The 25825-nt window shown below is 41.6% G+C and overlaps 1 protein-coding gene and 1 non-coding gene across 3 annotated transcripts; one reads left to right on the top strand and one right to left on the bottom strand.

Moving 5' to 3' along the window:
* Window positions 1–11410: 11410 nt before the first annotated feature.
* MED18 (mediator complex subunit 18) lies at window positions 11411–17046 on the top strand. Of its 2 annotated transcripts, none has more exons than XM_061391087.1 (3): window positions 11411–11648; window positions 12428–12571; window positions 16147–17046. In XM_061391087.1, the coding sequence occupies exons 2-3, from the start codon at window positions 12499–12501 to the stop codon at window positions 16698–16700; spliced, it is 627 nt and encodes a 208-aa protein (XP_061247071.1). In that variant the 5' UTR covers window positions 11411–11648; window positions 12428–12498; the 3' UTR covers window positions 16701–17046. The 2 variants fall into 2 exon arrangements, with proteins under 2 accessions (XP_061247071.1, XP_061247063.1); XM_061391079.1 differs by having other exon boundaries at window positions 11412–11635.
* Window positions 17047–22956: 5910 nt separating this feature from the next.
* Window positions 22957–23072, bottom strand: LOC133236274 (small nucleolar RNA SNORA40). Its single transcript, XR_009732820.1, has one exon. It is a non-coding gene; the product is annotated as a small nucleolar RNA SNORA40 (small nucleolar RNA).
* Window positions 23073–25825: the final 2753 nt, after the last annotated feature.

Here is a 25825-nt window from a genome sequence, read left to right as displayed (position 1 = left end):
TCTCAGCATGGGTGAGGTGTGTCTGTCTCTTTGTCCTTTGCCGCACATCTCCTCTTCTTACCTCTTATCCCTGATGGTGGGAGAATGGACTGAAACGAATGAAAAGCACTTGGTGAACTTCACGTTAGGAGTCATTTACTAGTAATCTTATTCCCACTGTGGTGGGAGCAGGGGCCTGAGTCTTGCACCATTTTGCATCCCCAAATAATGCCAAGGTGGGACTTTCTATGGGTTCTTAGTGTGTAATTGCTGACTGATACCATTCTATTCATAAAGGACAATCAATCAATCAACAATACTGGCCAGTCACAGGAAGGACAATGATGTTGGGAATTAGCTCCCTGGTTGACTTGGTCATTACTGAGAACCCTGTGCCAACTTCCTCCTTCATTTATTTTCAGCTTTTCTCTGCCACCATGATTTTCGTCATTGCCACAGTCTCACTCCTTCCCTCAAGGGAATGGGAGGTCAGAACCCTAAAAGCAAGTAGAAATGCCAGTGAAATACAATTCCTTATCAGTTCACCTCTTCTGATATCCAGTCTCACTTCCTTCCCATCTGTGGAGATCTCATAAAGGTCACACACTTGTCCTGCCATCTCTGAGGGCCTTATCTTCCACAGGGCTTCTCCTGGATTTCTGTAGTTTTTACTGGGTGTAACATTCTATTCACTCTTCTGGCTTCCTCATGGCATTAATTCTCTCTTTACTGTTTTTTTTAACCGGTATTTATTGTGTACCAAACCCTGTGCTTAGATTTGCAGTGACTTTCCAATTTCTCAAGATGGAGAATGTAAACTTTGCCTAAATATTTGAACTTTTTCTAACATATTAGAATTTCTGGGACTTTCCTGGTGGCTTAGAGGTTAAGACTTCACCTTCCAATGCAGGAGGTGCAAGTCTGATCCCTGGTTGGGGAGCTAAGATTGCACCTGTCTCATAGCCAAAAAATCAAAACAGAAGCAAGACTGTAACAAATTCAACAAAGACTTTAAAAAATATCATGAGATGACCAGTGCAAGTTCGATGCACGAAGCAGGACACTCAAAGCTGGTGCTTTGGGACAACCCAGAGGGATGCAATGGGGAGGGAGGTGGGAGGGCGGTTCAGGATGGAGGGACAACTGTGCACCCGTGGCTGATTCATGTCAAGGTATGGCAGAAACCACCACAATATTGTAAAGTAATTATCCTCCAATTAAAATAATTTAATTAATTTAAAAATAATTTAAAATCTTATAAAATATTAGAATTTATTATAATAAGCATGAAATGCTATTGTAACCAGAAAAAAACTGGAAATTTTTTCATTATTTTAATCAATTTTATTGGAATACTTTTACATACAATTCAAATATGCCCATTTAAAGGTACAGCCTGATCAGTTTTGACAAATATACACACCTCAGTAACCACCACCACAATTAAAAGAGAGAACATTCCCATTTTCCCAAAAAGTTCCCTTGTGTCTCTTTGCAATTAATCCTTGTCATTCCTTACTCCAGGCAAGCCAAGATCACATTTATTTCACTATAGATTAGTTTTGTCTGTTTCAGACTATCTTGTACACAAACTATATATTTTTTCATGTTTGGCTTCTTTCACTTAGAGTGTTTTTAGAGTCATCTGTCTTGTTGTATATATCAGTACTCTGTTCTTCTTTTTATTGCTGAATACTATTGTGTTGGATGAATATATCCCATCTTGTTTATCCATTTACCTCTTCATGAACATGTGGCTTGCTTTAAGCTTTTTAGGTAACACATGCTCATCAAAATTTGGAAAACAGAGACAAATAGAAGAAAAATAATCTCTGGTCTCATTAACCAAAATCAATTATTGTTGGTATTAGAGGTTTTTTTTCCTCTGTGCAGAAATGCTTTGGAGGCTATATAGATAAAATCACATCGTACATAGGATTTTTTGGCTTTTTTAAATTGACATCATATGTGTTTTTCACATTATTTCCTTTGTAACCATTTTAATGGTATGTAATGTTTGATCTCTAAAATGTAGGCCTGTCAGGGGAGGGATTTAAGTTGTCTTGCTCTTTCTTTAAAATTTTTATTGGGATATAGTTGCTTTATAATGTTGTGTTAGTTTCTGCTGGTCTTGCTTATTCTTGTATTTTAAGAGCCTAGTATAATCCTTGGCCTGAAGCAGGCACACAATTGATATTGACTAAACTTTATGCCACAGCTTGCCTTGCTATGTTTGTATAAGGACATGTCATTCTCCTTAAATTTTTTTAAACTTTTAAAACAAATTGTAATTGCAGTATAGTTGCTTTACAATGTTGTGTTATTTTCCACTGTACAGCAAAGTGAATCAGCCATACGTACATATATATCCTCTCTTTTTTGGACTGCTTTCTCATTTAGGTCACCACAAAGCCCTGAGCTGAGTTCCTTGCGATATACCCTAGGTTTTCATTCATTATCTGTTTTATACATGGTATCAGTAGTGTATACAAGTCAATCCCAATCTCCCAGTTCATTGCATCCCCTTCCCCCCTTGGTAGCCATTGATTGTTCTCTACATCTGTGTCTCTATTTCTGCTTTGGAAATAAGATCATCTATACCACTTTTTTTCAGATTCCACATATGTGCATTCATATACGATCTCCTTAAAATTTTATTTTATTTTTTTATTATTATTTTTTACTTTACAATATTGTATTGGTTTTGCCATACATCAACATGCATCAGCCACGGGTGTACACATGTTCCCCATTCTGAACCCCCCTCCCACCTCCCTCCTCATACCATCCCTCTGGGTCATCCCAGTGCACCAGCCCCAAGCTTCCTGTATCCTGCATTGAACCTGGACTGGCGATTTGTTTCTTATATGATATTATACATATTTTAATGCCATTCTCCCAAATCATCCCCCCCTCCCTCTCCCACAGAGTCCTTATTTGTTCTCTTTTTAATGTTTTTGCCCTGCCTCCACAACCAAGCTTCTTGAAGACACTGTCTGCAAACACCTATTACATACTCAACACATTGTATGTGCCATAATGTACTCTTCATAGCAATCTTGTCAAGTGGATCATTTCCCTGTTTTACAGGTTAAGAAACAAACTCAGAGAAATTAAGTGACCAGTTCAAGGCCATACACCAGTATGCAACTGGATCCAGATATGACCCATGTTTGTTTGTTTTTAACCCACGTTTAATAGAATCCAACTCCTGAAATCAAAATGAGAATAGTTAAAATTACTATTGATACTTGCTATATGCCAAATGTATCAGTCAATCCTCATAACAACCTTAAAGGGAAGCACTAGCGTGTCTCCACTGGAGAGATGAGAACATGAGCTTCACAGAGGCAAAGCCAGTTGCCCAAGCTTACATGGCTAGACAGTGATAGAATTTTAACCCAAGTAGCTTGACTTCAGGATCCATCTTATGTGCTAAGCACTAGTGTGTTGACCCTGGCTCTACTTCTTCTCCATGGAGCCCCCTTGGGCTTCTTTAGCTCCTCTGGGCTATATGTAGAGTGTCCTACAGGAATGGTTTGAGTTGATAGTGTATAATCCTCTAGCCCAAAGAAGGGGTTAATGATGATGAAATCTTAGGGGATCTGAAACAAACTCTTACTTCCAAATATACCACATGGCAGACTCACAATTCTTGCAGCTATGAGACTGGAAGAACACCACCTGCTTCAGAAGGTGGGTGTGGGGAGTAAATGAGTGATCTGGATTCACTGAAAGTGCTTACCCCAGAGTCTGGTACAGTACACAGTAAGCCCACACTAAAGGGGCCTCTGTCTAGGAAATCTGAGACCCAGTGGGTTAATTATCCTCAGATAGAAAACAACACTGACTTCCCCACACAGACCTAAGAGGGGAGAAACCCAAACAGACAGTTACAGTTCAGCTAAAACAGAGCTAATCTTTAATCTTTTATGGATATGTGTAATATATTAACTATTATAGCCTATCCCCTTGAGGCACCTTGACACCTGGTCAACCAGAGGCTGGGGTTGGGTTGGCCAGGCTAAGTGGAAAGCAGCAAGTAAATAGGCCAATTACTCTTCTGCAACAGACTTTCTTAGGTCCCTGCCTTAAGATTAAGAGGTTGAATTGGCTGATGCTGCCTGTCATACGAGGGTGGGGTAAGGAGGTGAACTCTTGAGTCAGCAGCCAATGAAGAATACTAGGCACAAAATAACCTGGGGTGTTTTACCTGTCTCTCTGCAAACCAAACACCTTTAGAGCCAGAACTGTATTATTTATTATTTGTCATTGGGTGTTTTGCTCATGATGGTTACTATTAATAATGATGTCGGTGTTTTCATAATAGAAAAAAAAAAAAAATCCAGAGGTGAAGAATTACTAAAGCTAGGTGTTCTCCATGAATTCTGATATCATAAGTTTCAACTCCTTTATTTTTTCAACTCTAAGATGTACTTTGTGTCCATGTTTATCAGACTTTGCCTTTTAATACATATGTGCTTGTTTATGGAGGTGTTTCTCAACTGCCTAAAACTTTTTATGTAAATGCTGTGGCTTAACAGTGGCTATTGTCCAAGAATCAAAGTAATGTAAGCAGTCAATCTCCCACTCCAGGCAAGAATTCTTTCTACCATAATCTCGGCTTCAATATTTCCACTGGAAAGGAATTTACTTATCCAAGCAGTCCTTTTTATTACTAGACATCATCACTGTGACCAGTTGTTCCTTACATGGAGCCAAAATCTGTCTATAATTTTTTCCCATCATTTCTAGTCCTTTCCTCTGGAACTACACAAAATACATTTTTCTTAGGATGCAGAGTGGCTCAGAACAGTTAGCAAAATATCTGAAGGCAGACAGATCTGGGTTTTAATCCTGACTCTACCAGTTATTAGCAAATAACTAGTTTCTGTTAACTTATTTATTAAGTGGATTAAATTACCATTGTTGTGAGGTTTAAATTAGATATATGAGTACAAAGTATCTGGCATCTGATGCTCAATAAAAGTAAGCTATTTCCTTCCTCTTTCTCTATACTCTTTCCTTGCTAGATTTGTTATAATTTTATATATTTGAGGACAGATGTTATTTCCACCCTCTCAAGTCTTTTCCAAATTAAACATTCCACAGTTCCTAAACCATTCTCCTAAAGATAGCTCTGATTCATTGCATACCTACAATACATAGTATGTGCCAGGCGCTGCTGAAGGCCTAGGAATGTAAATAACTTGCCTAAAGCCATGTAAACAGTAGCCAAGATTCAAACCTAGATCAGTCAGGCTTTAAACCCATATCTTCAAATCTAGATCCTATAGCCGTGCTGTCCAATGGAAATAGAATGTGAGTCACATATGCAATTTTTAATATTCTAGCCGCATTGTAAAAAATGAGAAACAAGTGAAATTAAATTTAATCATTTATTTTATTAAACTCTAAATATCCAAAATATCATTTCAACATGTAGTCAATATATAAAATTATCTATATAGTTCATAGTAAGTCTTCAAAATCCAATGTGTATCTTACACTGAGAGCTTAAATCAATTTGAACTAGGCACTTTTCAAGTGGTTAATAACCACGTGTGGTTCGCTGCTGTCATAGTAGACAACACATACCTAGAAGAAAGTTGCAGTGTTTCCCATTTGGAATTTAAGGACTTAGGTTCTCCTGCTGAATTCAGGGCAGACTAAATCTAGGAGACCAAGAAAAGCATCTAGTAACCTCTGTTCTCTTAAAATCATTCTCTCAAAAAAAGTAGTATTTATTAAGTGTATGCACCATGCCAGGCATCATTCTGGGAGCTGGGAATACTGCAGTAAATAAAATTCTGCTTTCATGGAACTTATTATTTTAATGGGGAGAGGACCAAATAAACAAATAATTGGTAAACAGGCAGTATATCACCTAGTCAAATGCCCTGGGAAGAAAAATACAACAGGGTATGAGGGAATACAGGGTAGATAGTGGATTACAATTTCAAATTGGTGATCAGGGAAGGCATGCCTAGTAAAGATGTGCTGTTGCTGCTGCTGCTGCTAGGTCACTTCAGTCGTGTCCGACTCTATGTGACCCCATAGACGGCAGCCCACCAGGCTCCCCGTCCCTGGGATTCTCCAGGCAAGAACACTGGAGTGGGTTGCCATTTCCTTCTCCAATGCATGAAAGTAAAAAGTGAAAGTGAAGTCACTCAGTCGTGTCCGACTCCTAGCGATCCCCTGGACTGCAGCCCACCAGGCCCCTCCGTCCATGGGATTTGCCAGGCAAGAGTACTGGAGTGGGTTGCCATTGCCTTCTCCGGGGAGACCAAAAGGAAACATGGGAGTGAATCCTGCAGTTCAGTAGAAAAGGAGCGCTCCTGATTGACTGTACCACAATTAAGATGGGAGCCTCCTTGACATGTTCAAGTAAGACCAACGAGAGCAGTGTGATTGGAGCTGAGTGAATGGGGCGGGGGCAGACACAGATGCAGATGGTCAGAAAGGTAACAGGTGATGAGGGCAGATTGTGTAGGCATAGTGAGAACTTTGGCTTTTACTCTGAGAAGTGGCATGAACTTATAAGGATGGTGGAAACAACTAGGTTGAAAAGAGCAGTTATATGTTTCCCTGAGGGCTATGCACAGGAAGCAGCTTTTCCTAGGGAAATTAACTAGTTTGTAATACTAAGGTTGATATCCTAGCACTGCAGATAACAGAGAGATAGATCTGTCAATTTATATCAGACTATTCTAGAAAATTGATGAAAGCATTGTGTATGGGTAAGTGTGCCCTGCAATCCATGTTGATGGTCTGCTGTTCTAATGAAGACTGGCCAAGAACTAGTCTTACTCCTTGGAGCCCAGTCTAGTGATGGGCTAGGAAGCATCCATGTATGACGTTTTCTCCTTCTTTGGTGCCATTAATTGTAATAATTGAGGAAATTCACTGTGGAGAAACAGCCCATGAATTCAGAGGGAGGCATGGTAAAGAGAAAGGTTTACAAGCGAAGGAACTGATTTTGAATCTGAGCCCTGCCATTTGCTGGCAATTCAGCTTTGGGCAAGTCACCTCTCTGAACCTCTCTGAACCTCTTTTTCCTCCTCTGTAAAATGGAGATGGTAATAGCTACCTTTGGGAGGTATTTGACATAGTTACACATATACAGTGTAAAGTTGTATATAGCAACTGTTCAATAATTGGTAGTCATTTTGATGTGTTCAACAACATTTTTGAACACCCACTACCTATAAAGTACATTGTTGTAGACAGAATGTTTGTGTCCCCCCTCACCAAATCGTTATGGTGAAACCCTACTACCAATGAAATACTACTGGTATTGGTGAAATACTACTACCAATGTTACAGTATTAGGAGGAAGGGCCTCTGAGAAATGGCTAGGGTTAGATGAGGTCAAGAGGAAAGGGGGCCCCCGTGAATGGGATTAGTGCCCTTAATGAGAGTCCAGAGGGAGTTTTCTCTGGTCTTCACCATGTGAGGCTGCAAGGAGAGGTTGGCAAGCTGCAACCTTAAGGGGGTGCTCATCAGAACCCAACCATGTTGCAACCCTAAGCTCAGATTTCCACCCTCCAAAACTATGTAAAATAAATTTGTTGTTCATAAGCCATTTCATTTATATTTTGTTACAGCAGCCTGAGCTGTCTAAGACACAAATATATAAAAGGAAGTACATGATTTCTCCCTTCAAGATGTTTATAATCTACTTTGGGTGATGCTGCTGCTGCTAAATCGCTTCAGTCGTGTCCGAATCTGTGCGACACCATAGACGGAAGCCCACCAGGCTCCCCTGTCCCTGGGATTCTCCAGGCAAGAACACTGGAGTGGGTTGCCATTTCCTTCTCCAAAGCATGAAAGTGAAATTTAAAGTGAAGTCACTCAGTCATGTCTGACTCTTAGTGACCCCATGAACTGCAGCCCACCAGGCTTCTCCATCCATGGGATCTTCCAGGCAAGACTACTGGAGTGGGGTTCCATTGCCTTCTCTCACTTTGGGGGATGAGACATGCACAAAATATATTCATTAAGATAGAATGTGTTTGCTCAACTGAGAGATATAAAGTGTAATAATAATAGCTATCATTTATTGATTGCTTACAATAAGCCAGGCTCTATGCTGTGTTTCTTAAACATCTCATTTTATTTTTACAACCTCCCCCGCTTAAGAAAGTACTATTTTTAACTCTATTTTATAAAAAAAGGAAGCTGAGGCTCAGAGAGGGGAAGTGAATTGCCCAAGGTTGCACAGCTGGGTAGCGACAGAAGACAGAAGCAAGCTCCATTCTAAGCGCCAGGCCTCACATCCTTATACAGAAACCCACCCCTACAACTCCTGAGCCTTTGTCCAAGTTTTACCATATTGTTCACCCATTTCTTACTCGTTCTTTTTTTTTTTTTTTAATGCCGCTTCTGAAATGCCAGCTAAAATTTGAGTAAATGTCATAAAAAATGTTTAAAAAGGGAATTCCCTGGCAGTCCAATGGTTAGTAGGGACTTCCCAGGTGGGCTCAGTGGTAAAGAATCCACTTGCCAATGCAGAAGACACAGGAGACACGAGTTCAAGTCCTGGGTTGGAAAGATCCCCTAGAGTAGGAAATGGCTACCCCCTCCAGTATTCTTGCCTGGAAAATTCCATGGAGAGAGGAGCCTGGTGGGCTACAGCCTGTGTCTCACTGTGCCACACTATTCTTTGAATCCAGAGTAGGCAAGACACGAGCTAAAAGGCTGGAAGAAGATGCAAGGAGCAGTGGGAACTGCAGACACCTTTATTCTCTCCTGGCTGATACAGCAGCCGAAGCAGCAGCCATAATATCACATAACCTAACAGAACCATAAGGTAGCCATAATAGAGCCATACTGTAACATAATGCAGTCTGTCTCCTGGCTGACACAGCAGCCGTAGCAACAGTCATAACTTCACATAACCATAACATAGCCTGCCAGGGCTTTCCAGGTAAAGCTCATATATGCTTAGAGAAAAACAGTAGCCCTTGGCCAAGCGAGTACCTCCTGACGTGCACGCGCAGTGCTAGAAATGAGCTCAGATGTTACATAATCATTGTTTATAAAATTTGGGGCAAGAGAGAGAGGGCCTGACCACGCCATCTTGGCTAATTTGCTCTTTCCCTACAAAAGGGCTTGAGGTAGATGGTGGTGTTTGGACTAGCCTCGAAGCAAGCTGCTGCTTTCTGCTGTTTTAGTCCTTCCTCCAGCTGTTGATTCTGAATCTGGGCCTTCAGGCTTGGTTGTATTCTTCACCTTCTCTAGCAGATCAATGATGACAAATTAAGGCAACGGGTGCACCTTGAACCTGAAGGGCACCTCACCTGTCTGCAGTTCTTCTCTCTTCTTCCTGTAACTGGTGTTCTTTCTTCAGAGAATCAAAGGATAAAGGGTGTTTTTCCACAGTTCTCCATACCTTATCCTCCAACTGGCCTTCTCAAATGAAGAATCTATGCCTTCGGTGTCTTTGTCATGATCTGACTGAAAATCGATAAAGTCTGTTGGGGCATCATAGACATAAGTGTTTGCAATTTGAGACAATTTTCCTCACCCTTGGGGCAGAAGAGCTAGTTTTTCCCACTGTTCTTGTGACTTTCAGTAGGTTAATCTGTCAGTCCCTAGATCTACTACCTTTGAGTTTGACTCAAAGTTGACTCTTGCACTTCTCTTCTGCCGTCTTGAAGTCTGGAAAGTGCTTCTTATCCAGAACTGCCTGGAAGACTCACCACAGGACTCTCAGTACCTTCAGAAGTGCCTGTAATCCAGCTGCAGTAAACCATCAAAAGTCCATAGGAGAGCCAGCTGGAGAAGCTGAATTCTTTCCTTGCTTTCAGGTCTAATTAGGCCCAGTTTCAGCCTTGTGACCTGTTTTTAGGTTTGTGGTGTTTACAGCTCTCCAATATGTTTATTTCCAAACTCGACCATCCTTTCTTGATGGGAACAGTGGCCACCGAAGTCCAGAGTGTTTTATTCCATGAACTGGTTTGGATCCGGTTGAATTTGATCCAGTGAAACCAACAGACCCGACCACCAGAGACAGATGAGATTCTGGCCTTTATTAAGTATACACGGTGAACACCTAGTCCTGGCTGTACTTGGCAACCCTCCTTCTGTTTTGATGCCCACTCCCAGCATGTGTGTACCTTTGACCTACTCTGAGCTGGAGTGAGTGAAGTTGCTCAGTTGTGTCCGACTCCTTGTGATCCCATAGACTGTAGCCTGCCAGGCTCCTCCGGCCACGGAATTTTCCAGGCAAAAGTACTGGAGTGGGTTGCCATTTCCTTCTCCAGGGGATCAGACGCTTTACCGTCGGAGCCACCAGGGAAGCCCACTCTGAGCTCAACTCCTGATCTATTCGAGCGACCTTGTCCTGTCTACAAATGGACAGGCACTAAGATGACTTTAACCCAGAAGCAGCACCTCAGCAAGGGAAATGAAAACATCAGAAGCCAAAGTGACCTAAGGTGTGGCGGCGGCGGCGGTGGTTAGGAGACTGAGTCTCACTGCGGCGGGTTGCACGCCCCCCAGGAGGCGCAGGTGGGCCCCACCCGCCCCCGCGGGGCCGCGCCTGCCGGCCGGAGGAAAGAACCAGATGAGGACCAAAACTCTCCACGCGCAGCTCTTCTCTAGGAGCGGGACCTGTTCTGAGTGAACCTACGGCCGTTCGGGGATGAGTCTGCGTTGCTTACTTGGCTCGCACGCCGTGCATTAAATGTTTAAAAATTTATTACTGAGTATTTTGGTGCCCTTTAAATTGTTCGCTCCAAGAGAGGGCTTAAGTCACGTTATTCCAGCTCACTCTTTTCCTGGACTTTATGTCCTTGCCACATAAGCAGTACTCATCGAATTTATCTCCCAATATTTTTGTACTGAAGTAAAACAAACACAGAAGAGTGAACAAATATGAAAAGTATTGCTGAGCTCCCTCACGGTTCTGAAGTTTGCTGCGTGCGTACTCAGTCGCTTCAGTCCCGCGGGACTATTTGACCCTATGGACTGTAGCCAGCCATTGGACTGTAGCCAGCCACTCCATCCATGGGATTCTCTAGGCAAGAATACTGGAGTGGGTTGCCATGCCCTCCTCCAGGGGACCTTCCCGACCCAGGGATCCAACCAGAGACTTCTTTGTCTCCTGCAGGCAGATTCTGTACCGCTGAGCCACTGGGGAAGTTCTATCTTCAGATACCCAACCAAAATAAGTTTTTGTTTTACGACAATCTCTCCTCTTTTTCTGAAGCTCTCTTCCCCAGGGTCTCTTTGTCCTTTCAGGTCCAAGAGATTTCCTGGACAAAAAGACGTCCAGGTCTTCACAATTGAAAAAAATATTTTCCTGGAAGACGGCCTATGACGGCAATGCCGCCTGAATCTCCCAAAGGACCGCTCCTAAGGAGGCCGCCATCTTCCGTGCAGCATCTCAGCTTGCGCATGCGCTCCTGCTTGCCGTACGGCGGAAATGACTTTTTTGTCCTCTCGGCACCCTTACGTCGCGGAGTGGCGGTGTCGACGTTTGCGCGACGAAAGATTTTTGTCACAAGTGGGAAGAGGCTAGAGAAGTGTTGCACTGCCCAGGGGTTTTCAAGTTTAGGGCTGGGGGTGGTGATTGTTGCTCGAAAGCTCGGAGGTGCTCGGGTGAATACGGTCCCCCGCTTTGCTGGAAGACGCTGGAACGCGCTCGGAGGTGTGTTTTTGGTGTAAGTGGGCACGTTTTGATGCTGGCTTTAGGAGGCCCTAAAGCATCATTGGGGCTTCCCTAGTAAACTCAGACGGTAAAGCATCCGCCTGCAATGCAGGAGACCCGGGTTTGATCCCTGTATTGGGAAGATTCCCCTGGAGAAGGAAATGGCAACCCACTTCAGTATCCTTGCCTGGAAAGCCCCATGGACAGAGAAGCCTGGCGGGCTAGGTCCATGGGGTCCCAAAGAGTCGGACACGACTGAACGACTAACACAAAGCGTCAATGGAAAGAACTTCGCGCTTTCGCTTCTATCTCTTTAAAAGGTTTTCAGAGAGGTGGAACGCCTAGATTTTAGTCTGGTCTAGGTTCTGCTACCGACCTATTGTGTGTCCTTAGGCTTCTCCCCAAGCCTCAACATCCTCATCTATAAATTGAAGGACATAAAAGAGTCCTTAAGTCACTTTTCAGTCTTTAATTGCAGGTCCATTATGTTATCTGAGCCACAAAGCCTTGGGGGTTAATATCGTGGCCTCATTTTAGAAGAAAGACATTGAGTCCCAGGGTGCACAGAAAACCACTGAAGGGTTTCAGACCTTGAGACTGGAAGATTATGCTGTAACTCCATGATCAGGCCTCCTTTGTGTATTTCTGGATCACCTGAAACTAGCCTATAGCAGTTACTAAAAAAGATTTGAATGGGTGGATGAATGAATCTGCATGTCCAGGCCAATGTCCCAAGCAGATCTGGTCTCTCTCTGCCTCTCCCATGTATTAACAAGTATAACTCTTCTCCAGGTGTATCCTGTTCTTTACCTGACTGGGGACTCCAAATCTAGTTCTGTCATTTTCAACTTAAACAGATAAACATGGAGGCACCTCCAGTCACCATGATGCCTGTCACCGGGGGCACCATTAACATGATGGAGTACCTGCTGCAGGGTAAGTGAACTAGGGAGCTTGAATTACCTGTTTTCCTGTTTTCTGTTCCAGTTTCCATGGAGATGAGAGGCTGTTATATAAAGGCTACTTGCATAATTTCTGGCACCCTTTTATTCCCCAATTTACTTTTAATTATGGTCACAAATACATAACATTAAGTTTACCATATTAAACATTTTTAAGCATACAGTTCAGTAATGTTAGGTATATCACATTGTTTTATAGCTAATCTCTAGAACTTTTTCATCTTGCAGAATTGAAATTCTATTCCTGTTAAACACTAATTCCTCCTTTCCCCTCGACCCAGGCTTTGGCAACAACCTTTCTACTTGATGTTTCTAATTTTGACAACTTTAGATAACCTCATAGGAGTGGAAGCATTCAGTATTTGTCTTTTTATGACTGGCTTATTTCACTTAGTATAATGTCCTCAACATTAATGCTTTAGCATGTGAGAGAATCTCCTTTAAAAAATCTGAATAATGTTCCACTGTATGTACATACCACATTTTCTTTATTCATTTCTCTGTCAGACAGTTGGATTGCTTCTACCCAAATGGTTATCATAGATAATGCTCAGTGAACATGGGTGTGCACATACCTCTTCAAGATCTTGCTTTGAATTCTTTAGGAGTGAATGCCCAGAAGTGAGATTAATAGATCATATGGTAATGTTATGATACCATTATTAGTTCCATCTTCTAGATCAGGAAATAGAAGTGAAGTAACTTTCCCAGATGAAAAAACTCAAGACCCAGGGAGGGTTATGATTTTCAGGAGATCATTTAATCTTTAGTGGAAGAATTTAGACTTTAATTCAGATCATCCATTTAGTAACTTACTATGAACAAAATAGGATTGTTAATTTCACTCCTCAAGCTGCCTCTACTTCAGTCTTTCCCATCTCAGTAAGTGCCGCTGTCAGGCATCAGTTGCTTAAGCCATGCATTCAGGAATCAATCTCAGAGAAAAGAAAATAGAGTCTATGGGGTCGCACAGAGTCAGACATGACTGAAGCGACTTAGCAGCAGCAGCAGCAGCATGGCATGCAGGATCTTAGTTTCTGAACCAGGGATGAAACCTGGGTCCCCTGCATTGGGAGCACCAAGTCCTAACCACTGGATGACCAAGGAATTCCTGTGAACAGTCAACTTAGATTTCTAGATCTAGTCATCTAGATTTCTGTTTCTGTCCTTTTGCCATATTTGCTTTATCTTTTTCCTTTTGCCGTTTTTGAAGACGGTTTCAGATCTCATAACATTTTACCCCCAGACACTTTCAATATACATCTCTAAAAAAGCAAGCGTATTGTCCATAATAACCCTGCTGCTGCTACTGCTGCTAAGTCACTTCAGTCGTGTCCAATTCTGTGCAACCCCATAGACGGCAGCCCACCAGGCTCCCCCGTCCTTGGGATTCTCCAGGCAAGAACACTGGAGTGGGTTGCCATTTCCTTCTCCAATGCATGAAAGTGAAAAGCGAAAGTGAAGTCGCTCAGTCGTGTCCGACTAGCATTGACCCCATGGACTGCAGCCTACCAGGCTCCTTTATCCATGGGATTTGCCAGGCAAGAGTACTGGAGTGGGGTGCCATTGCCTTCTCCATTAATAACTGCAATACTATCATTATTACCTGAAAAAGTCATAGTATATTTTTAATATCATCTAATATCTAATTCATATTCAAAAGTTTCCTCCATCTTGTGTTTTGATCCAGGGCATAATATCGTCTCATGCATTACATATGAAAACTGTATCTCTTAAGCCTTTTTTAACTTGGACCCGCCTCCCCTCACTCCCACTTTTTTTCATGTGACCCTGTCTGGTTGAAGCGTCCATACCAGTTTTCCTGGAGTGATCTTTTTAAAATGTAAATCCAGTCATATCTTTCCTTGTTGCATGGAGAATACACTGTGGAGCTAATAACTGTCCAGTGGCCTTACAATAAAATACAGCCTTTAGCATGGGCGACACATAAGGCCTGCCTGCTTTGGCCCATCCCGAATACTCATTTCATGATCATCTTCCGTCTTGCTTACCATACTTCAGCCACACTGAGATCCTTTCATTTCTTTGCATTCCCCAAGCTCTTTCCTACCTCTGATCCCCTGGCCTCTATACTTTGTTCCAGCCCTTCATATAGCCATCTCATATTTATCCCTCAGGCCTCAACTCAGTTGTCATTCCCTTAGAAATCTTCTCTGACTACTCCAAGCCCTCAAAGATGTCTCCTCTTCTCCACCCATACCGGTTGCTCTCTATTCCATACCCCGTTTATCTCTTGTTTACTTATTTCCATTTATCTCTTGTTTATTGGTTTACTTATTTATTTTTTTTGTTCCCCCCACTAAACTATAATCTCTGGGCAGGCCAGGCCCCCTACTTCTTAGCATGGTGCCATTCAGTAAGTTTAAGTATATGAACCAGCACTTAACAAAGCTCCTTAAATGTCTGAAGAATGAAAAAACACACGTCTGACACTGTTCTGAATGTAGGACCCACTCCCTACTCCTGTGATCTGTCCTATGATAACTGGGACCCACTCTGTTGCTTTTCCAAAAATTCAATCATTTGAGTACCACTGTCAATATTTACTGTAGTTACAGTAGTATATTTTTATTTACTTTAACAGATTTAGTCAATAAAGGAATATGTTCCTCTCATTGGAGTATCAGCAGTAGAGAAAGAAAGATGATTAAAAAGTCAATACATTGATATGTTGAAAGATGACTAAATAGTTGATGTGATAAGCTAAAGAAAAATAAAGCAGAAAAGTGAAAAGAGATTGGAGGGAAATACGCTATTCTATTGGAGAAGAAAATGGCCACCCACTCTAGTATTCTTGCCTGGAAAATCCCATGGACAGAGGAGCCTGGCAGGCTACAGTCCGTGGGGTTGCAGAGTCGGACACGACTGAGCAACTAACACACACATGCTGTTTTATTTATTATTTTTTGTCTTATATAAAATAATATATATATTATTTTATAATAGAATGGAATAAAATAATTATTCTAGGTAGATACTGTTGCCTATTAAATCCCAAAGTCTGCTAGAGGTTAGCATTACTAAACAAGGCCTAACTTCTAGTACCAAATAAGACAGTGCAAAAAATTGAAAAGAGATTAACTTGTTATATAATATCTTGGCAGTGTAACCTCTCTAAAATCTCATATATTGGGCCTATGGTTTTGGCACCCCACTCCAGTACTCTCGCCTGGAAAATCCCATGGACACAGGGGCCTGGTAGGCTGCAGTCCATGGGGTCGCTGAGAGTTGGACACAACTCAGTGACTTCACTTTCACTTTTCACTTCCATGCATTGGAGAAGGAAATGGCAACCCACTCCAGTGTTCTTGCCTGGAGAATCCCAGGGACGGCGGAACCTGGCGGGCTGCTGTCTATGGGGTCGCACAGAGTTGGACACAACTGAAGTGACTTAGCAGCAGCAGCAGCAGCAGCAGCAGCATGGTTTACAAAACACTACACTAAATTATTTTGGTTTTTTCAGTCTTTTGCTAATTCCATTACCCAAAATGAAAGATGGAACTCAATAGTGCTTTTTTCCTTCTTCAGGAAGCGTTTTAGATCACAGCTTGGAAAGCCTCATCCACCGCCTTCGTGGTTTATGTGACAACATGGAACCCGAGACTTTTGTTGACCACGAGATGGTATTCCTCCTTAAGGGCCAGCAGGCCAGTCCATTTGTTTTAAGGGCCCGACGCTCTCTGGATAGGGCAGGGGCACCCTGGCATCTTCGCTACCTGGGACAGCCAGAGATGGGAGACAAGAACCGCCATGCCCTGGTGCGTAACTGCGTGGACATTGCAACATCTGAGAACCTCACTGACTTCCTCATGGAAATGGGCTTTCGCATGGACCACGAGTTTGTTGCCAGGGGACACTTGTTCCGGAAAGGCATCATGAAGATCGTGGTGTACAAGATCTTCCGCATCCTGGTGCCAGGGAACACGGACAACACTGAGGCCTTGTCACTGTCCTATCTCGTGGAACTAAGTGTTGTTGCACCAGCTGGGCAGGACATGGTCTCTGATGACATGAGGAACTTTGCGGAGCAGCTGAAACCTCTGGTTCACCTAGAGAAAATAGACCCCAAAAGGCTCATGTGACTAAGACAATCTGTCCACCACTGGGGCTTGTCCTCAGCTGTTACAAGAAAAGATATAATTGCCCCATTTCACCACCGCCAGCCATGCATTCTTCCCTCAGGATGGAAGCCAGTGAGAACTCTGTTGGTTCTTTGCACTGGTTTCCTCATATGGCCAGTGCACTTTTGTGACAGTGTTTTTAACTTAAACGCTAAGAATAGCATGGAGAATCTAGATCATCCTTCTGCAGGAATAGGGGAAACTGGAATAAAGTAGCTTTCGGGAAGAAAACTTTTTGTGTATAAGGTTTGTAAAATAGAGACCAAGTTTGTATTGTGCAGTAATAAAAGCTGTAAGGAGAAATGTCTACCATTCTGATTCTTTACCGTACTACCCTACTAATTTGGGATGGACTCATTACCAACTGGAGCAAATATATGACAGTGTTTTGTTTAAATTTGGTAGATGATAGATAGCTTTTACCTTTTGTACGAGTAGCACGTGTTTGTTATTGAAAAAAATTAAATACAAAAATAAGGAAGATAATGTATAATCTTATTATTTAAAGAGATGTGCTGGGTTTTTTGTTTTTTTTTTTTCCTTTTGGTGTGCCTCATGCACAGCATGCAGGAATTTAGTTCCCAAACCAGAGATTAAACCCATGCCCCTTGTAGTAGAAGCAGTTTCTTAACCACTGGACTACCAGGGAAGTCCTGAGATGTATAGTTTCTATTTTGTTTTATATCTTTCTAGGCTTTATTTTGGAGAAGGCAATGGCACCCCACTCCAGTACTCTTGCCTGGAAAATCCCATGGATAGAGGAGCCGGGTAGGCTGCAGAGTCGGCTAAGAGTCGGACACGACTGAGCGACTTCACTTTCACTTTTCACTCTCATGCACTGGAGAAGGAAATGGCAACCCACTCCAGTGTTCTTGCTTGGAGAGTCCCAGGGATGGGTGAGCCTGGTGGGCTGCCGCCTATGGGGTCGAACAGAGTCGGACACAACTGAAGTGACTTAGCAGCAGCAGCAGCAGGCTTTATTTTTAGAAATGTATGTATATGAGATATATTTTAGAAAAATACTCTGTATATACTGGTTTATAATCATTTTTTTAAATCAGTAACATTTTTCCAGGATATTAGGCTACAATGTTCCTCTGCTTAAAAAAGTTTTTATTGAGTTATTATGTGCCAGTGTTATCCTAAGTGCTTTCAGTTCAGCTTAGTTCAGTCGCTCAGTCGTGTCCAACTCTTTGCGACCCCATGAATCACAGCACGCCAGGCCTCCCTGTCTATCACCAACTCCCGGAGTTCACTCAGACTCACGTCCATCGAGTCAGTGATGCCATCCAGCCATCTCATCCTGTGTCGTCCGCTTCTCCTCCTGCCCCCAATCCCTCACAGCATCAGAGTCTTTTCCAATGAGTCAGCTCTTCACATGAGGTAGCCAAAGTACTGGAGTTTCAGCTTTAGCATCATTCCTTCCAAAGAACACCCAGGGCTGATCTCCTTTAGGATGAACTGGTCGGATCTCCTTGCAGTCCAAGGGACTCTCAAGAGTCTTCTCCAACACCACAGTTCAAAAGCATCAATTCTTCGGCACTCAGCTTTCTTCACAGTCCAACTCTTGCATCCATACATGACCACTGGAAAAACCATAGCCTTGACTAGAAGGACCTTTGTTGGCAAAGTAATATCTCTGCTTTTCAATATGCTATGTAGGTTGGCCATAACTTTCCTTCCAAGGAGTAAGCGTCTTTTAATGTCATGGCTGCAATCACCATCTGCAGTGATTTTAGGTATTTTTATTAACTTAATCCTCACAACGACCCATATTTTACACGGAAATGAGGTGCAGAGAGAGTAATTAGCTTTCCCTGAGCAATTCAGCTACAAATGAGCAAAGCTTATAGTTAAATATTGATAATTGTAATTATTATTTGTATCCTATCATTAGGATTTTCCAAAACTTAATTGTTTCCTGTACTTTGGGATTTTTAGATAGATCCCATATTTTTGCTTTTATAAACTATCCAGTGTTGCTAGTACTTTTAGTTAGATATTTTTTCTCATGTGTGATCATTCTTTAGGATAAATTCCAGGGAACTGCTGGGTCAGAGAGTATGCACTGTTTTAAGCCTTCTGCCATGTATTGCCAAATGCCTTCCAGAAATGTTCCAGTTTTCACTCCTCCCAGTTGTAAATGAGGTTTCCAACACAGTTGCCAAAACTGGGTGTGACCATGATAACACATTTTTCCCATTTGATGTTAAATAGTGACTGGTTTTAATTAAAAAAAAAAAAACATGATCAGTGAGATTTAAATTTTTATGTTTACTGGACATTTTTTTCCTTACATGAATTTTCTTTTCTTCATTGTTCATCTTATCTTTATTTGTAAAGAGCTTTTATATAATTTCCCATTTATCATTTGACTTAATGAATTTTTTAAAACAGTTCTGAGTGAGATAAATGTGGGTTATTTTACTACCTGTAGAGTTTTTAATACCTGTAGAGTCGCACTACTGAGCGACTTCACTTTCACTCTTCACTTTCATGCATTGGAGAAGGAAATGGCAACCCACTCCAGTGTTCTTGCCTTGAGAATCCCAGGGATGGGGGAGCCTGGTGGGCTGCTGTCTGTGGGGTCGCACAGAGTCGGACATGACTGAAGTGACTTAGCAGCTTAGCAGCAGCAGAGTTTTTAATACACTGGAGACAGTTTGGCTTGCTAAAAATTGTAGGTCACTCAAAATTTTCATTTTCTTCTGGAACCTTCCACTTAAATAACACCCCAGTTGACTAACATTTGACAAATCATAATTCTCGTTGGACCTCAGTTTGCCAAGATTATATGAATACTCTGTTAAGAAAACCTATCCAGAGTTGACCTAAATGGTAAGGATGATATTACCTGATTTAAGGGTAAAATCAAATATAGGATAGCTTCCAAGTTGATTAGGTGGCTATTTCTCTGGTTCTGGGATCCTTTTCTTGACTTAACCTTCCATATTTTTTTTTTTTTTTAACCTTCCATATTTTCAACTGAAGCTTTTACTGGCTTCAGTTGCATCAGTTCAGTTGCTCAGTTGTGTCTGACTCTGCGACCCCAGGAACTGCAGCATGCCAGGCTTCCCTGTCCTTCACCAACTCCTGGAGCTTTCTCAAACTCATGTTCATCAAGCCAGTGATGCCATCCAACCATCTCATCCTCTGTTGTCCCCTTTCTTTTCCTGCCTTCAATCTCCCAGCATCAGGGTCTTTTCCAATGAGTCAGTTCTTCCCATCAGGTGGCCAAAGTATTGGAGCTTCAGCTTCAGCGTCAGTCCTCCCAATGAGTATTCAGGACTGACTTCCTTTAGGATTTACTGGTTTGATCTCCTTTCAGTCCAAGGGACTCTCAAGAGTCTTCTCCAAAACTACAATTTAAAAGCATCAATTCTTTGGCCCTCAGCTTTCTTTATGGTCCAACTCTCACATCCATACATGACTACTGGAAAAACCATAGGTTTGACTAGGTGGACCTTTGTTGGCAAAGTAATGTCTCTGCTTTTTAATATGCTGTCTAGGTTTGTCATAGCTTTTCTTCCAAGGAGCAAGCATCTTGTAATTTCATGGCTGCAGTCACCATCTGCAGTGATTTTGGAGCCCAGGAAAATAAAGTCTCTCACTATTTCCATTGTTTCTCCATCCATTTGCCATGAAGTGATGGGACCCGATGCCATGGTCTCAGTTTTCTGAATGTTGAGTTTTAAGCCAATTTTTTCACTCTCTTCTTTCACTTTCATCAAGAGGCTCTTCAGTTCCTCTTCACTTTCTGCCATAAGAGTCGTGTCATCTGCATATCTGAGGTTATTGATATTTTTCCCGGCAATCTTGATTCCAGCTTGTGCTTCATCCAGCCTGGCATTCCACATGATGTACTCTGCATATAAGTTAAATAAGCAGGGTGACAATATACAGCCTTGACATACCCTTTTCCCAATTTGAAACCAGTCCATGTTCCATGTCCAGGTCTAACTGTTGCTTCAGTTGCATGAGTAAATCTTGTTCCTCCTTTCATAACATATTAGCAAGATAATTCAAGCAGGCCCCTTTCTTATTTTGTAGTCATCCACTTAATTCCTAAACTCAACTCTTTATTATAGGCACCCATTCATATATGTTCAATGTATGTCTCTGATGCTTGTCTTAAAAACTATGTAGTTATGTAAGCATATTCACATTAGTGATGTGCAATAAATGTTCCTCTTCTTTTTAAAGTTGTTATTGCTTTTGTGATATTCTCTTGTTGCTATACATAAACCTAACTTACAACTTTGAACTTGCATAGGCTTTCATATTACCAGTAATATTAGTACTTAAATAGTGCTTAACTTTGCCAACAAAGGTCCATATAGTCAAAGCTATGGTTTTTCTAGTAGTCATGTATGTATGAGAATTGGACCATAAAGAAAGTTGAGCACTGAAGAATCAATGCCTTCGAATTCTGATGCTGGAGAAGACTCTTGAGAGTCCCTTGGACTGCAAGGAGATCAAACCAGTCAATCCTAAAGGAAATCAACCCTGGATATTCACTGGAAGGATTGATGATGAAGCTGAAGCTTCCGATATTTTGGCCACCTGATGCGAAGAGCCGACTCATTGGAAAAGACCCTGATGCTGGGAAAGAGTGAAGGCAAAAGGAGAAGGGGAGCAGAAGATGAGATGGTTAGATAGCATCACTGACTCAATGGACATGAATCTGAGCAAACTCTGGGAGATAGTGAAGGACAGGGAAGCCTGGCGTGCTGCAGTCCATGGGGTTGCAGAGTTGGATATGACTTAGCGACTGAACAACAATGCTTCACTCTGTTTCAGATGCTTTAAATGTTTTAAATCATATACTTCTCCCAACAACCCTATGATATTTTTACTCCCATTTTGTAGATAAGAATGAGGCACAGATAACTCAAATTTTTACTTCCACTGTAAGTGTTGGAGCCTGCATTTGAACAGTCTAGCTTCAGAATCCAGGCACGTAAGTACTGTGCATCTACCACGTTTGTACTCATTCACTCTTTTGATGATAGAAACCTAGGTTGCTGTCAACACTCTGTTACTATTAAAATTGCAAAAATAAGCAAGTTTGTATATTGACATGAATAGTTCCCCTACACTATGTAATTGGGAAGGCTCAATTTTGCCAAAAATGATCAGGTTGCTTTTCAGAATGCTGTGCTATTTACATTACTATCACAGTACACAAGAAATCTTAATGACCACATCCTCATCACTCTTCAGTGTTACCATTTTTCTAATTTTGCCAGTATTTTATGTAAGTGTGAAGATTTTTTAAATATGTAACAAGCAAAATTATTTATCAATAAACTTTTAAGTAATTTCACATTCTAATGCCTTTTCACTGCCAATTGCCTTAATTCCTCCATTTGAGTCATACTGTTCAAGATAACCCTTTCAAAAAGAATTTTTGCTCAGTCTAGTTTTTCAGTTGGTCTTCTTTGATATTCAGTGGAATAGGGACACACTTCAAAATTCCCCAGCTGTGGTCTTGGAGATTCAATTTCCTCAAGCAATTAGCTATGGACTATGTTTAGGGTCAGAGGAGATGGATCTGTCTGGTTCTGAATTTTAGACATCCTCTAAACATGCATTAAGTTCAAATCAGATTTACTCTTAAGCTATCACACCTCAGAACAGTACAGGTGGGGCTTCCTTGATGGCTCAGTGGTAAAGAATCTGCCTGCCAATGCAGGATACACGAGTTCAATCCCTGATCCAGGAAGATCCCACGTGCTGCAGAGCAACTAAGCCCATGTGCCTCAACTTTTAAGCCTGTGCCCTAGAGCCCGGGGGCCCCAACTACTGAAGCCCTGGAGGCCTAGAGCTTGTACTCTGCAACAAGAGAAGCCACTGCAGTGAGAAGCTCGGGCACCAAAACTAGAGAGTAACCCCTGTTCTCCACAACTAGAGAAAGACCCAGCACAGCCAAAAATAAATAAATAAAGTTCTTTAAAAAAAAAATAAGCTATTAAAAAAATAAGAATAGTACAGATCATTGGGATATGGTAATTCATTTTTAAAGTTCATACCCTCAAAATAAAAGCCTAAAAAAGGAAGCCATCTTTGTTTCATGTCAACATTAAAATTAGAGTACTAAATCAATGTAGTTGGTAATTTCCTTTATATTTTAAGCTTTTAAATGATCAAATCTATAGTCCTGGAAGCAACCTTTGTGTTTATCAATACCTCCACCACTTGAATCTCTTTCAGGTATCATGATCCTTCTTATCTGTCTCAAAACTCATACTAAACAATGAGTTCTGGGCTGCAGAAGAGCATTCTTTTCTCACCTGTCTTTGTCCACAGATTAAACAAAAAAAAAAAAACGCAAGTGCTATTGATTTTTGCTAGTCTGGTAGTGGTAAAGTGGGAGTTCTCAGCTGTTTTGATTTGTATTTCTCTGATTATAATTAAAGTTGACACTTTCATTTTTCTGTATGCTTAGTATGTGAAAAAATACTAAAGTATTTATATATCCTTTGCTTGTTTTTCTATTTGATTTCTTGTTGATTTGTAGTGATTGTATATTCTAGACATTATTCCTTGTTTATTAACATTCATTTATTTATTTGGCTGCTCTGGGTCTTAGCTGCCTCACACTGGATTTTCAATCTTTGCTGCCACATGCAGGATCTAGTTCTCTGACCAAGGACTGAATCTGGGCCCCCTGCATCGAGAGGGTGGTGTCTTAACCACTGGACTTCCCCACCAGGGAAGTCCCTCCTTGTTTAAACACTGCAGATACCTTCTCCCAGTCTGCAACCTTCATGCAAATTTGTTATGTCATTAATTTAGTAGATGTCCTAAATTTTGACCTTAGAATTTGGAGTCTTATTTTGGAAGTCTTTATTTATACCTGGGTAACAGAGAGTTTCCTGTACTGTCTAATAATAGCTTTATAGTTTTAACTTTCACATTTAGGGAAAAATTCAGCTTTTTTCTCTACACAGTGAATTCATTTTTCTATTACCAAAGGAAAAACAATCGTTCCAGTGTTTCATGATGTCACTTTTATCACATGTTAAGTTCCCATTTCTAGGCTCTCCATTCCATTCCATTGGTCATTTTCTCTGTTTCAGTGTCAACACAATATTTTTATTACTGTGGCTTCGTGGTAAAGCCAGTTCTACCAGTAAGGCAGGTCTCCCTACTTTTATTTCCCTCTGAAAATAGACTTAGCTTTCATAGCCTTTTTTTCTCTCAGGCAGAACTTACATTTGCATGGAGTGCTCTCTCGCCAGAATTCAATGTGCAGACTTCCTTCATCTCTTTCAGGTCTCTGCTAAAATGTTCATAAGCACCCCCAACCATCCTAAATTAAGTAGCACACTCACTACCCATTACCCCTTCTTTCTTTTATTTAATCGTTTTCATAGCATTTATTACTATCCAACTTTAGATTATCTAATCACTGCTTCTCTACTGAAAATATAAGATTCGTGAGGAAAGGTGCTCTCTTTTGTTCTCTGCTGTACCCCTAGTACCCAGAACAATATCTGGCCTGTGATAGTCACTCTGAATATTTGTTAAATGAATGAAATCTTTACACAGCTGGGGTTATCTGGATCACGACACTGATCCAGGTCTTCTTATGTCCTTGAATAGAGTTTAGTGTTGATAAACTCCTTAGGCTTTGCCTTGTGGCAAGAGAAGTTTGCCTGCCATTCCCGTGGGCTTCCTGGGTGGCACAGTGGTAAAAAATCTGCCCGCCAATGCAGGAGACACAGGAGACATGGGTTTGATCCCTGGGCTGGGAAGATCCCCTTTAGAAGGAAATAGCAACCCACTCCAGTACTCTTGCCTGGAATGTCCCATGGACAGAGGAGCCTGGTGGGCTGTAGTCCATGGGGTCACAAAAGAGTCAAACAGGACTTAGCGAATAAGCAACAACAATGCTAGACACTGGCTGACAGTGTCTAAGATACAGTCCCTGTCTTTAATAGCTCCCATTACAATGGTAGAAACAGACATTTGTACAGTTCATGTCATCATCAAAGGTATGCAAACAACGGGCTCCTTCCCAAAACAAATGAATCTTTAGTACTGACCAAGCAGATCTGCTTCCTTTTGCTTGAATGTACTTGAATACTCTTGGTTATACATTATCTTCCTTACTATCCATTTACCTTTGACTTTTCCATTCATCTCTGGCTATGTGACTCCCACACAACCAAAAAGCAAGATCAAATAATAGAAAGCAGGTAACATAGTGGTTAAGGGCTCAGGCCTGAGAGACAACATAGGTTCCAGTTCTAGCCCTGTCATTTACCAGCTGTGTGACCTTGGACATATTGCATCACTTTCTACAGCATCATTTCCCCATCTGTCAAAGTGAGGAAATTTGACACCTTCTTCACGTAGAGGATATAATGAAATAACCTGTGTGAAGGCTTTCAACACCAGGCCTCACAAGCAGCCAGGATTTTCCCTTTCTGTCATTCTGTGATCATTCCTGGAACGCAAGAAGGTCATGAAGTTTCCTTCCTGTAACTTCTGACATTTGATGACAGCTCAGTAGCATTGCTTGTTTTACATTTCATCACATTCCCTATACAGTGATTCTTTTGGTTGTTTTTTGTGGGGGGAGGCTGTGCTGCGTCTTTGTTGCTGCGTGGGCTTTCTAGTCAGCAGGGGTTTCGTTACTCTTCACTGTGGTGCAGAGTGTTGTCATTGTGCTGGCTTCTCTTGTGGTCCCGGGCTCTAGAGCACAGGCTCAATAGTTGTGGTGCACAGGTTTAGTTGCTCCACAGCATATGGGATCCTCCTGGGCCAGGAATCGAACCCGTGTCTCCTGTATCAGCAGGCTGACTCTTTACCGCTGAGCCACTAGGCAAGCCCGAGTAATTCTTTGGTCTATCTTGGCTTCTAGTGCTGCTATTTAGTAGTTATTTGTATCTCATGCAAGTTCTTTAACTCTCAGAATGTCTATCTTCTCATCTATAAAACAAGTATAATTACAGTAGTATCTATTTAATAGAGCTGTCATATCAATTAAATGATTGATAAGCATAGAGGCCTAGCAGAGTGCTTGGCACGGAAGTTAGCTGTTTTCAGTTTTAGCATTGTTAAGATTGCACGGGTCT

Source organism: Bos javanicus, chromosome 2 (genome assembly GCF_032452875.1).
Source record: "Bos javanicus breed banteng chromosome 2, ARS-OSU_banteng_1.0, whole genome shotgun sequence".
Lineage (NCBI taxonomy): Eukaryota > Metazoa > Chordata > Mammalia > Artiodactyla > Bovidae > Bos > Bos javanicus.
Note: the sequence above shows the minus strand (reverse complement) of the source record. Positions and strands in the feature narration are given on the sequence as shown.